Source organism: Halichoerus grypus, chromosome 1, assembly GCF_964656455.1.
Source record: "Halichoerus grypus chromosome 1, mHalGry1.hap1.1, whole genome shotgun sequence".
Classification (NCBI taxonomy): domain Eukaryota; kingdom Metazoa; phylum Chordata; class Mammalia; order Carnivora; family Phocidae; genus Halichoerus; species Halichoerus grypus.
In genome coordinates, this window is record NC_135712.1 from 22,939,568 (window position 1) to 22,954,426 (window position 14,859).

Below are 14,859 nucleotides of genomic sequence, written 5' to 3' on the forward strand. Positions count from 1 at the left end.
GTATTTCAACACTAAGGACTTATTTTTTTGATAAAATTATTTAAAAAGTAAAATATAATCACATATTTATAAATATATCAAGACAACATTGATATTGTTACCATTTCAATTTACTTTATTTGAAGCTGAGGGCAGAAATCAATATTATTTTCACTTGCAATACATTTATTTTTTTTGTGTAATCCATTGTGAGTGATTATGGCATATATAAAGAGAGAGATTTACGGAATCTTTCTAATCTAATTTTACACACAACTGATATTCGTTCAAATGGGTAACAATTTTGATCTGGCAATTCAGTCTATCAAAACTTAACATTCAAATAGCACTGTAACTGTAACTTAGAAAGAATTTTACAAAGTTTCTCTCAATTTTTAATATCTGCTAAAGATAACTGGCTCCTTCAAGCCCAAGTTCCCTGAAATTCTCCTGATAATTATTAACTGTTTTCATCTTAAACTGAAATCCACGTTAATAATCTGTTTGCCCAAGATAGGATGAAAAACATGCAGGGCTTTCTTATACATTTAGCTCACAAAGCTTTTTTTTCCTTTTGTTTTTTCTTAAACCCCTATTTGTGGGAGAGGTTGTCGATGAAATATATAGTCCTTAAGAAACAGAGCACTTTAGCTGTATAATAAATTGCAGTATTTAAATCACAGAATCAAATTGATACCCAAGAGTTGGTGCCAGTCAGGTCTCTATATTGAAATTCATAACAAAATAAACAACAACAATAACAACAACAACAAAAGGTAATGGACCATGGGCAGGAATATTTGATCATATGTATATGTGTACAAGCTATTCCAAGCTAGAAGTTTCCCAAGAAATTAAGGTCAATGAAATAGTTTTGGTCATAGGGTCACTGCAATCCAAATGCTCTTTGTAGCATGTTCAAGCCTCTGTGATCTTGGTGTTATGCTTTGCTATCATCTTCTTTTGATTGTATGATGTCGTTAGAAACCTTAATTTCTATAGTTTCTGGATTTAAGACTTCTTTTCCATTTTCTTCTTTTAAAGGCAATTTTCTGGAAGGAAATATAAAATAATGAACTTCATTTTCTAATGCAGTTTAAGTGGTACTCCCTAATACTAAGTTACTGCCTTATAGAAGTCAATATCTACAATTATTAGAATGAAAAAAATCAGATTTGTTAAAGTAATATCAAAATGATAGAAAAATAATTAGACAATATTATCCATTGTAAAAATGTGATGTACTGCAAAATGATGAATGAAACAATGTATTTGTAGTTTTAGATGCACCAAATCGTTCACTATAGGGTGGCTTAGATTTGATAACCAGTTATTGATACATAAAATAGAATTGTTTAGAATCTAAACAAGCCAGTATTTTTTTTTTTTTTTAATTCATGAGACAGAAAGAGAGAGAGAGAGAGAGGCAGAGGGAGAAACAGGGTCCCCATGGAGCAGGGAGCCCAATGCGGGACTCTATCCTAGGACCCCGGGATCATGACCTGAGCCAAAGGCAGATGCTTAACCACCTGAGCCACCCAGGCCCCCACAAGCCAGTATTTTTATATGTCAACTAGATGAGTTACTAGTACCTAAGTTTTTTCAAATAAAAATCATTAATAGTTGCTGTCATATTCTGTTACATACTTCAAAAGCTGGGTGAATTAGCTATGTTCTTTGGAACTTAATGAAAGTAAGGGGCGCCTGGGTGGCTCAGTCGTTAAGATAGCTTCACAAATCTTACTATGATGACAATGATTCAAGATGTATAGTTTTTTCTACCGGTCTTGAGTCCAATGGTTTATGATTATGCCTTATTTACACAGCTTTGGGGGGAAGATTTCCTCCCTTGACAAAATATTTTTTCCACATCAAAAACAAATTCCAGTTCAATTCCATACTTTAAGGTCACCATTTTGTGGGGTAGTGAATGCTACTATGCTAGTTTCTCTGGGATTTATGTGTAATTTCTTTTCTGTTTTTGAATGAGAAGAGCAAGCCATTATGTTCTGAAGATCAAAGCTATTATGTGAAAACTAACCAATCAAAAGTAAGTCATGGGTAAATGTTACTATGTCCCATTGCTGGGAAGGAAACAGCATCTACTTTATACCTATTAGGGCAGGTTATTTTATGTGTGTTATAAATAATGCTTTCACAGTCCTTCCGTTCACCCACTCCCAAGTACGGCAAATATTGATAATAAAAGATAAAATCAATAAGGTCACTTCTAAGTAGCAAAATGTAGAGAAATTTAGAGCTTGGGTGGGAGGTTAGCATAATACTTAATATATTTTTATTCAAAGAATTATAACATTGGAATTAACCAGAGTTTTCAACTAATTCTTGGATGACGAATTTTTGCATGCCGAGTTTTCACTACTTACATTTATGTTAAATTGCTTTCTTTAAAGATTACAGTTAATTCTATTATTTTTATGTTGAGTATTTCTTTTCTATAATTGAGGACTGGAGTAGTTATTAGATCATCTTTTTTTGTTTTTGCTTTATTTTTTGTATTTTCAAGTTTTTATTTAAACTCCAGTTAGTTAACATATAGTGTAGTATTAGTTTTGGGAGTAGAATTTAGTGATTCATCATTTACATATAATACCCAGTTCTTAGCTAGTTTTCATATGCACCAATCTCTCATTGTAAGTGTTAATCAACAGATAGAAATGTGTTTTATTGTGTAAAATTTTGCTTCATTGAAAAGACTTCTAACTTCTGAAGGAAAAACTATAGAACCCACCTTGTAAAAGCTGCCTCTACAAGAGTAAACTTCAATTTAGAAGGTAATAATCTCTAAATGCAGTCACTGACATGACCTGAGGATTTATACTGAAAATTTAGCTACAGAGTAGTACTTTGTGTTTCTCTAAATAGTAATTATTTCAGCCCCTTGAGAGCAGATAGCAGACATTTCTGAAATAAGTTATTTTCTTCACTTGTGACAACACACAGCCTTCCATTTAGGATGAGAAACCCAAATCAAATTTCTCTGTAAGTGTTTGCTGGTAAAGAAAAAGGAATCCTTAAAAAAATAAACAAAAAAAACCCAATATAATTTAGAAGTAATTTTAGTGAGCAGTATTTAAAGAATAATGTGATAGTCATGGTTTTGTTTGTATTCAATATATTCTATAGAATACTATTTCACTCCTTAGTAATGTCTTTGGCTTTAATCATTTTAACTTTCATGTTGTCTGAACATCATCTTTGCACATGTTCATCATCTTTGCAGATTTAGTTGAAATATCTGCTATGGCTATAATGGAGCTCTGATGGGTATAGAAAGAAGTAAATAATATAATCTTGAATGGAGAGCAAGCACCATTTCCTATATAGACATTAAAATGATAGACAATTTGGGATGCCTGGGTGGCTCAGTCGGTTAAGCATCTGCCTTTGGCTCAGGTCATGACCCCAGGGTCCTGGGATCGAGCTCGGCATCGGGCTCCTTGCTCAGCAAGGAGCCTGCTTCTCCCTCTGCCTGCCTCTGTCTCTCTCTCTCTGATAAATAAATAAAATCTTAAAAAAAATAAAAAATGATAGACAATTTAACAGTATTTCTTCTTCCTTCTAATGAATATTCTTTCTTTTTAAAGTAGACTTGTGTACATTTTCACACTATTAATTTTTATTTTAAATTGTGATATTCATATTCAGAGTAATGGCTAATTTCCTGACCCTGTTATATTTCAGTAAAAATCACATTTTGAAAGTATCACTTTCTTTTTTTAAAGATTTATTTATTTTATTTTTTGTTTTTTTTAAGATTTTATTTATTTATTTGAGAGAGAGTGAGAGAGCACAAGCAGGGCCAGGGGCAGAGGAAGAAGCAGATTCCCCATTGAGCAGGGACCCCCAAAGCTGGACTCAATCCCAGGACCCTGGGATCATGACCTGGGCCAAAGGTAGATCCTTAACCACTGAGCCTCCCAGGTGCCCCTTATTTATTTATTTTAGAGAGACAGAGGAGTGCATGAGTGGGGGAGGGACAAGGGCAAAGGGAGAGGGAAAGAGAGAATCTCATGCAGACTGCCCACTGAGTAGGGAGGCGGACACAGGCTCAATCTCACAACCCTGAGATCATGAGTTAAACTGAAATCAAGAGTCAGATACTTCACCTTAACTGACTGAGCACTCCTGGTGCCCTGAAAGTATCACTTTCTTAAAAAGTAAAATAAGTGTAAGAAAATCCAACTCTACCATGTTCCATCTTTTTGACATTTTTACATAAAATTATAAATATGTGTTTGAACAGTAGATTTTCTCTGGCATTGATACAAAATTTTCATATGTAATGTCTCTCTAGAAAATGGTTTTCGACATTCTCATCTATTTTTTTTGAAAAAGAAATATTTTTCTACAATTGATGTTATTTGTAAGTATATGCTACAAGGAATGATAATGTTATCATTTTACAAATATTTATCCAAAAATAATAAAGCATTTGAAGCTACTTACTCAGGTTCTGTTAGTGGTGTGGTTTCATTTGGCTCATTTACTGGGCTCCCATCCTCATGATTAGTGATTCTTTCATCCTCTGTTCTCATCTCCACTATTGGTTCTTTCGATCCATCTTTCCTAGGAAAAATAAACAAACAAGAAAACCTTACTTATGTAATGTAAAAATAGATGCATTATGAAACATAGTTTAGAATCTCCACATAATCCCACCTCCTCCTGCCAAAAATCCAGCATGGTCAGATTAAGAATACCCTAAGAATTTTTTTTTCATTTAAATTCATCTCAACCACGTAATTTTCACCCAGAAAAAATAGAAAGGAGAAATTCCATTTTATCTAGGATTCTTTTTTTTCATCAAAATTGTGTTATTTTTTTGGAAAAGTCCAAATTTTAAATTTGATTGTGCAGTTTATTTTGGAAAATAAATAAAAAATATTTTGTTAAAGGAAATTATGACATGAAATAGCTTTTTCCCCCTAAGAAGACATATGCTTTAGATTTTTTTAATTTGAAATATAGCATCAGAAATATTGCTTCTATATTAAAATTTAGAAGATAAGATTTATATATATGAGATGTAGCATTGTTTTAAATGTTTTTTATGAATTATATGAATGATTTTAACTATAATATGATATTGACTTTACATATTCATGTTTTCAAGAAAATAGTTTACATAAAAACAATATTATAACACATATGCATGATGTTTTCATTTGTAATTTCAAATCCATGTCATCTTTATTGGATTTTTAAAATATGAGAATAAGTGTAATTTTACATAATTGTGGAATTTTCATAAAATTAGAAAGTTTACTGCAAAGTTTCATTCCTCAAAAAATGAACAAAAAGAAAGAAAAACAAGGAAGGCATTTAGTGATGATAAAGGGTATAGTGAGATAAAAGCGTTGAGAATGATACACTCATAATGCAGATTATAATTATGGCACAAATACAAAAAAAAAATGTAAGGGAGGGATAGGGGTCCTCACATACCCAGGGACATAGTCTTACCATACAATCTTGCAACTGTACTCTAACATATTTACCCAAATGAACTGAAAACTTATGCCCATGCAAAAATCTCCACATGAATGTTTATAGAAGTTTTATCATAACTGCCCCAAATTGGAACCAACTAAAATGTCCTTCAACGGGTGAATGGATAAACAAACTGTGGTACATTCATACAATTGGATATTATTCAGCAATAAAGAGAAATGAGCTATCTAGCCACAAAAAGACCTGGGAGAACTTTAAATGCATATTGATAAGGAAAATAAGCCAGTCTGAAAGGCTACATACTATGTAATCCCAATTACACTGAATTCTGTAAAAAGCAACGTTATAGAGAAAATAAAAGATCACTGTTTGCTGGAGGTTGAAGGTGAGGGAGCGATGTAATGATGGAGCACTGGGCACATTAAATCTATTTAATATTGTAATGACAAATATATGACATTAAAATTAGTTCTTAAAAATCAAGTAAACTAAGAGTACATACAAAATAAATCAAACAACCAAACCCCAACAATGGCACAAATATTTAACATACCTTACAAATGCTGACTCTCAAACAGGAAAATATTGAGAATGATAAAAAACTTTTGATCAGGTGGCAGGTTTGAATTGCTCTTATTTCAGTATGTATGTCCCTCACATACATACACTTCAAAATCTGACAAATGGATGTTAATAGAAATGGAAGAAAATCTAGAACTCTATAATCTAGAGTTAATAGTGAAGAACCTTTTATACCTCTAAAATGCAAATGTCTGTGAGACCTGGTGATTCTGATGTGTTCAGCAACCTGAATAGGGACTCCAAGGAAGCAATATCTATATAGTAGTAAAGATGATTAAAGAGCCCACCACCATTAAATTTTAGTTTTATGTTGTTTTGTTTGCTATTGTTTTTTGCAAACAAGAAACAACAGCAATGATTGATTCTTTTAAAAAATTCTTCATGATATCGGGGCACCTGGGTGGCTCAGTCGTTAAGCGTCTGCCTTCGGCTCGGGTCGTGATCCCAGGGTCCTGGGATCGAGCCCCGCATCGGGCTCCCTGCTCTGCGGGAGGCCTACTTCTCACTCTCCCACTCCCCCTGCTTGTGTTCCCTCTCTCGCTGTCTCTCTCTCTCTGTCAAATGAAATCTTTAAAAAAAAAAAAAAAAAAAAAAAAATTCTTCATGATATCAATGCCCTTGATGACATAGAGGATGATACTGTTTGGAAAAATGTGGCTATTGCTGACTCTGAGCAAAAAAGTGATTCAAAGCGTTGGATTTTATGTTTATATTAACAGGTGCAGATCTAGGGGTGTGAATTAAATAAAATAGAATGCAAAAAAAAAAAAAGAAGATAGTGAATTTGGATTTTAATTGTATCCTCCTTATTGAAAATAATACGTAAGCAAACCACTTTAAACTAGAAATAATAAAATAAACATTACTAAAAGGAAATTAAAAGAGTTACAAGAGAACATGGGTGAGTTGTCTTAAAATCCTTATTTTTGTTTTTAGTGATCTTTTACATTTTTAACTAGCTAGTGTATTCATATATTACAGAATTCTACAAAGGGCATATAGAGAAAGGTACACCTCCCTACCATTCCTACTTACAGGATATTAAGTTACCTATCATAGAGACAAGCACATTTTCAAACTGTTTTCCAGAGACATTCCTTCTATTCATATACTAGCATATATGCGTGAAAATGCAGGGAGTTATTTTTATACAAATGGTACATACTAACTGAATATAATTTTGCCTTTTCGATGAACGCTAGAACATTCAGAGCTGCCTCTTTCTTTTTCACGGCACATACTATCCCATTGTATGCATGCACTACGTATTTGGCCAGTGTCCAACCAACAGACATTTAGGTTGTTTCCAATATCTTCTATTACAATAAATACTATAAGGAGTATGAAATGCATATTTTCCTTACCCTTAGGTGAAAATATCTGAAGCACACATATAATTTCCATGAGTCTAATGCCTCTCTTGTATAAATTATATTTAATTATACTTGAAATGATATCAGAATTATTACTGATATTTTCTGTCGAATTATTAAAAAAATGGTAAGGCAATATTTTATTTAAATTGGCATAAAAACGTATGCCACAATTTATGGACAATTTCACCATCAATAGACTGGTAAAAACTAAATAAATTCCTGCCGGGTTTCTAGAACTGATTATTAAGCAGGAAATGACAAGTACAGTAGAATAGTTAAAATGATGTGCCCTGGGACCAAACTAGCTGACTCTCACTCACTCACGGCATAAGCATTTCTCTGTCCTGTTGCCTGGATAGTAAAACAGAGATGATAGTGACACCAAACTAATTTCTTCAGTGTTTAGAAGAGTGCCTGACATATATGCACTGAATCAGTAACTGTCTTCAGTATTCTAGGAGGGCAAGGAGGATTTATGTTGGGAAATACATTACTAAAACTTACAACTTCAACAAATTAAAGGAAAAAAATGAAAATATCTCAAAACACACTAAGAAAGAAAGATTCATAAAATTCATCGGTTCTCAAATAAAAATGGAAAGTATTCATATAATTAATGGCATCATAAGCAAAACTCAAACTTTGAAATAGACTGGGGAAAATATTTGCAATAAATATGATGTCAAATAATTAAGGGTCGTATTATATAATTAAAAAGTTAGAGAAAAGTTAAATAACTCCATGAACTTGTGTACAGAATATGAACAAGAAACTCCCTGAAGAAATAAAGTGACCAAAGAGAAATCATAAAACAAATAAGCTCAGACTTAACCTGGATCAGAAAAATGCAAATTTTAAACAATATCTTTCACTTACTATATTGACAAAAATAAACATAAATTGATAATATTTAATGTTTGTTTAAAAAGCTATAGAGAAATATATATTCTCTGATTTTATTAACAGTATGAGTTAGTATAGAATTTTGTGGGCAATTTGTTAGTATTTTTCAGTTTTGATTTACATTCCCTGTCTAGGAGCATAATGTACATTTACAACAAGATTTATATAAAAGTTAAGTTCAAACTGCATATTATACTTCAATATGATAAAATATTGAAAGTTTCATCTAAATTGTCATCAAAGACAAGGGGATAAATGCATTTGGTAATTGATACTATAGAATACTACTTATTTATAAAAAGAATGAGCCAGAAATTTACATGCTGAAAAGGTACTTTTTGAAGCTTCATTGCTATCTGAGAAAACATTGCAATAATAGATGTACATATATATGTGCATATTAATACATAGCAGTGTGTGTGTGTGTTTGTGTACATAAATTAGATTCAATTCTTACCTTTGCTTCCTATAGATAAGGTATTTATTTCCTCTAGCTTCTTTCAGGAATTTTTCTTTATCTTTGAATTTCTGTAGTTTGAAAATGATATGACTAAGTATAGTTTTTGTTGTTCTATTTTGTTTTGTTTTGGGCATTTGCACTCCTCAACGTTCTCTGAGCTTCCTGGATCTGTGGTTTTGTGTCAGATATTTATTTGGGGAAGTTCTCAGTCATTAATGTTTCAGATATTTCTGTTCGGTCTCTATTTCTTCTCCTTCTGGTATTCCTATTACACATATGTTTCACCTTGTGTAGTTGTCCCATAGTTCTTTTTCTGTGGATTTTTTTCAGTCTTTATTCTGTTTGCTTTTTTTTTTTTTTTTTTTTTTTAGAGAGAGAGGCAGGGAGGTTCAGAGGGAGAGAGAGAGAGAGAATCTCAAGCAGGCTCCATGCCCAACACAGAGCCCAACATGGAGCTCGATATCACAACCCTGAGATCATGACCTGAGCTGAAATCAAGAGTTGGATGTTTAACCGACTGAGCCACCCAGGTGCCCCTCTGTTTGCTTTTAAGTTTTGGTATTTTCTATTAAGATCTCCACAAAGCTCAGAGATTCTTTCTTCAGCTATGTCTGGTTTACTAGTAAGCTCCTCAGGGACATTCTTCATTTCTATTAGGATGTTTTTGGTCTCTAGCACTTCTTTTGGATTCTTCTTCAGAGTTTCCATCTCTCTGCTATATGGCCCATCTCTCATGCTGTCCTATAGTGTTCTCACTATATTAATCATATACTTTAAAAAAATCTTGGTCTGATAATTCCAACATCCCTGCCTTCTCTGAATCTAGCCCTGATGCTAGTTCTACCTCTTCAAAATGATTGTTGCCTTGAGTAAACCTTATAGATTTTCTTCGTCCTGGGACATGATGTACTGGTTAGAAGGAACTGCTAAATATAGGCATTTACTAATGTGGTGGAATAGTGGGGTGTGGAGAGGGTGCATTCAATAATCCTATCATTAGGCCTCAGTCATTAGTAAGTCTGCACCCCTGGACTCTAAACTTCACCATTGTTTCTCGGGACTCCCCCCTTGAACTGAGTCAGGATGGCTGGAGTGGACTGGAGTTGTATATTCGCCTTCTCTCACCTGGCAGTAAAGGGGGCTGGTTTGGATATCTCTCTGTACATTGAAAAGCCATTTTCACACACACACACACACACACACACACACACACACACACACACACACTCTGGCTAATTACTTTCTATTAGTTTTTAATATTTTACTTCCTTTACAACTTAAGTCTAACCAGGAAAATTCTTTCTTTTTTTTATTTATAAAAATAGCATTTATAACAGAAACTATTTATTCATCCATTTGATTGTTTTTTTTTAACTGAAACGTGTTTCCCAGCAGAGTAAAAGCTAGATGATGGAAGGGACTAGTTTGCTTTTCTTCACAGTTGTATCTCTCGGGCTTAGAATAGTGCCTGACTATGTAGGTGTTCAATAAATATTTATTAGCATAAATTAATGCTTGGGCAGACAAGAGTATAAGCATAGTTTGATAAAGTATAAATCATTCACCATTTTTATTAGATAAATGATGAGAATGCAAGATAAAGGTAAGTTTAATTTAAATTTATAAGAGCCAAATAATGGAATATTCTAGAACTTTACATGAATGACATTCTGTATGCCACTGACTTTAATTTCTCTTTTCTGGAACTTGATATTCTTTAAACAAGAATACTCTAAGTGTGTAATTAACATATTCTGTAAAAATCTGCACAGTCTTATAATTGTGATAACATGAAAGTACTAGTCTAAGAATACTTCCGATCATGTTTAGAGGCCAGTAGAGATCCAGTCCATCCAAATCAGTTATATTCTATTTCCCATTGTGATTTTATGTAACATTTTTGAGAAAAAAAACTATAATATCTTCCCAATTCAAACAACAAATTTTTGAAAAAAGAGTTGAAAACTATTTTCCCAAAGCAGGGGAATATAAAAAGTTATGATGGATAACAAACACAGAATGAACTCCGTGTTTTCATCTTCCCAAGTCTTTAAGGTTAATTAAACCCAGCAGGACTTACACACCAAAGTGTTGATGGATAAACTACCAATTAATAGAGTGAAATAAAAATAAATGGCAGAACTTGAATATACCTCATTGTTTTGCACACAGTCACCAATATCCCTTCAGTTAATTAAGACAAAAACATGATTTCTCTTTCTTTCACCCCAAAGCCAAATCAATCAATAGTAGTTGACTCTTCCTCAGCTATATCTAGACTCCAAACATTTCTATCTGCCTATAGTACTGCTACCTTGGTCCAAAAGAATATCATTTTTTACCTGGGGTATTTCAAGATCCTCCCACTCAATCTTTCTGATTCTAAATCTTTCCTCTGCACCTATCAACCTTCCAGTAATTCATTCTTCACAAGCAGCTAAAGTAATCTTTAAACACTTACTGGCGGTGCCCGGTTCGCTTAGTCAGTTAAGTGTCTGATCTTTGGTTTCGGATAAGGTCATGATCTCAGGTTGTGAGATCAAGCCCTGCATGGGGAGCCTCCTTGGGATTCTCTCCCTCTCCCTCACCCTCTTTCCCTATCCCAGCTCTCTCTCTCTCTCTCAAATAAATAAATAAATAAATAAAATCAATATAGCAATATAACAATCAATATATTTATATATGATTATGTTATAAACACAGGGTTTTCTCAATATGCGAAAAAAAGACTAGAACTGAGTTTGGTATATATTTATTTAGTTAATGATACAATGTAAAAACACAGCAGGTTATTAAAAAGTAGACTTTGTTCCAATGAGGAAAGCAGGAGATACTGGATAGTGAATTGATCCCACTATGTTTACTATGGCACACGTTACTATCCCATTCAAGTGTGAAGCAGAGCCTGATTTCTGTTTGTTCTTTGCTGTGTTCTGTGTCCAACAAATAAGTAGGTGGCATTTTGATTGTGAAATGAATCTAATTTTTTTTGAAACGAAAATGTATGTTATCTAATTTAGCATCTCATGAAGTGAAAATATCCTTTATAGAGAGTCAGTAAGAAGTGGTCATAGACAAATTGTATAGTGGGATTGAAATAGGCTTGGAGATGTAAACAAAACAAAACAAAACAAAAATGCAGCGTGAAGAATGGATTTTCCTATATTGCTAAGCCTAGAAATTAATGCATGAGGCTCTACATGCCTAAATGTATGTATAGAAAAACAAATAGAAATGACTCAACAATAAAAAAATAAATGAATTACTGATACACAGAACACCATGAATGAATCTTAAAACATGATTGAATGAAAAATGCCAGACACAAAAGAGTAAATATTACAGGAATCAATTTTTATCAAGTTCTATAGCAGCTAAAAGTTATTTATGATGAAAAGAATCAGACTAGTAGTTGCCTGGGGCAGGGGGAGGAATATGAGTTGTCTGGGTAGAAACATTAGAGAAATTTTGAGGATGATGTTAAGTTTCTGAATTTTGATAGGGCTTGGGTTATACAGATACAAACATGTGTCAAAACTCATCAAATGGAACATTTTATGAATTTTACTCTATGCAAGTTTTACCTAAAGAAAACATTAACAAAACAGCATGCAATGCTAGGCAAGTTGAACTGTGTAGGGTTAAGTGTACGGATACACTTTGGATTGAAGAACAGATAAATATGGGATAAGAGAAATATAATGAAATATCTTTTAGAGAATCCAAGTAGTTGATACATGGGTGTTGGCTATAAAATTCTTTTAACTCTTTTGTATGTTTTAGACATGTAACAGAAAGACTGTAAGATTTAAAAGGTAAAAGAAATGTTCTTAATTCTTAAGAATAGTTATTTTTGATTACAGGGTTTAATATACACACATATGTATATGTATACAAACACACATACACATACACATAAACATTGTGTGTTTATATTATATGTGAGTGTGCATGTTCTCCTGTGCCTTCTAAATTTTTTTTTTCATTGAGCCTATTGTACTTTTGAGATTAGGTTCAAATCTAGCAAAACACCACCAACCCAAACAAAAAGTATTAAAACCTCTTAGTTGCCCTTTTACATGACAAAGGAGTTCCCTATAGTACTCAGCTCTATGTATTTTCTTGGAATTCATATTCTAATTGAATGGGATGCTACAGAGAGCGCCAAATTCTAACATATAGTCATCTTTTGGTCAAAATTTGGAAGATTAAGTTCAGAATCCATACTAATGTATCGCAGAGCACATATAACATCGCTCTACAATCTTGAAACCTCTATATAGTCATCTCCTGCACTTGAAGGAATCGGCATAATTTATGTTTTTACTCAGTTTACCCCAGTTTTTAACTCAGATTACTGTTGGTGTCCTTCTTTTATTCAATATAAACTGAAAAATGGTGGGAGAAATCATAAATACATTTGTACCACTGTCTATATTTCTACTTCTTTTTTTCCTAATTCTATTTAAATCATGACTAATTATTTTTTGTGTGGATCCCATTTTAAGATTTATTTTTTAATAGTTTGGTTTCAAAAGCATTTGGCTCTATAACATGTTACATTTAAGGTCATACAGACTTAAGATCGGAAAGCAGACAGTATAGTGTCCAATGGTCTTAGAGTTGAGCTCTTTACTCTGCTCAGAAAAAAAGTCCCTGAACCAAGTCTGCAAGCTTGACTATAGCACCTTTTTTTTTTTAAGATTTTATTTATTTATTTATTTGAGAGAGAGAGAGAGAGAGCACATGAGAGTGAGGAGGGTCAGAGGGAGAAGCAGACTCCCCGCTGAGCAAGCAGCCCGATGCGGGACTCGATCCCGGGACTCCAGGATCATGACCTGAGCCGAAGGCAGTCGCTTAACCGACTGAGCCACCCAGGCTCCCGACTATAGCACCTCTGTAACGTAATGCGCTGTGAGTGTCTGCTACTTACAGGTATGCAGCTTTTCCTTCTTCGAGTTCTTTACTTTTCCCGCTAGAGCCGCTCTTCTTCCCGCACATTCTCCTCGTGATGCACATCAATAGCCCACATTGTCTAATAAAGAAGCAGCTGACGTCCGTTACCACAAGGATTAGCAAGAGTGCCGCCACACCCAGGCCAATGACTGCTCCAAGCCCAAGACCATTAAAAAGCGTATCTTAAAAAATAAAAGAAAATAATTTTACTAAGCTCCAAAATAGAAAAAAAATAGACAGTTATTTTGAAAATAAATCTTAACTAAAGAGACAGGAAAAAAGTGATAGTCACTGGCAAATTTTAATTTCATAATTGTTGGGAACCATTCTCTGGCTTTTGAACAATATTTTAAGCAACTGACAGGTGAATGATTTGCAATATTTTTTCCAACTTTATTTAGGAAAAAAACTCTTAAGTAGCTCTCTTTCCAATATACTTTTTGATTCCCCGAGGGGAAGATAATGAATATTATCACATCCCCAACTGTACTGGATCAGAAAGTCACAACCATTAATGGATCACCACATTGCTAGAAGGAAAATACAGTCAAAACTCCTGTAAGAAAAGATTCAATAAATGTTCTATATGGAATTATCTTAGTTTTAAGTCTTAAACTTGCAAATTATGTGTGCTCCAAGCACTTTGTTTTGACAGAGAACACATTTTAAAATATCTGTATATGAATATTTTGAGAATCATCATTTTAGAATAAATGGTTTACTTGTATTTTTTCAGTTAATATTTTAATAAATCATATTAGACTAGAGGCAAACTTTTACAGAGTTATGGTACTTGTGACCTTTCTGAAGCTTATCATGGGAAGGTAGGGGACGATGGGAGCCATTTTTCCTTGATGTGTGGTTGCAGAAATTCCTGAAAGTCATACAGAAATTATCCATGGAAGAGATGACTGGGAATAGGATAGAATATGCTGATTAAGCAGAAATAGCAAGGAGGAGAGTGGTAGTGAAAATGAATCAAGTGTTTTATAACTGTAGTTGAAAATGTGGGTAGACTACACAGCCACATCAATGTTGGCACAAAAATAAGCACCATGGAAAGAGATTAAACTGGAGATACTGTGTTATCCAGAGGGAAAAGAATAGGATTCTTATAAGACAATTTTA

General features: G+C 33.4%; 1 protein-coding gene across 1 annotated transcript in view; it reads right to left on the reverse strand.

Moving 5' to 3' along the window:
• Positions 1–486: 486 nt before the first annotated feature.
• The window catches only part of NCAM2 (neural cell adhesion molecule 2), a 511,417-nt gene continuing 497,044 nt past the window's right edge, over positions 487–14,859 (reverse strand). The window contains exons 16-18 of the mRNA XM_078056776.1: positions 13,709–13,913; positions 4,450–4,569; positions 487–1,031 (exon numbers count right to left, since the gene is read on the reverse strand). Coding sequence (XP_077912902.1) covers positions 920–1,031; positions 4,450–4,569; positions 13,709–13,913 — 437 coding nt within the window. The 3' untranslated portion in view covers positions 487–919. The remainder of the gene's footprint in view (positions 1,032–4,449; positions 4,570–13,708; positions 13,914–14,859) is intronic.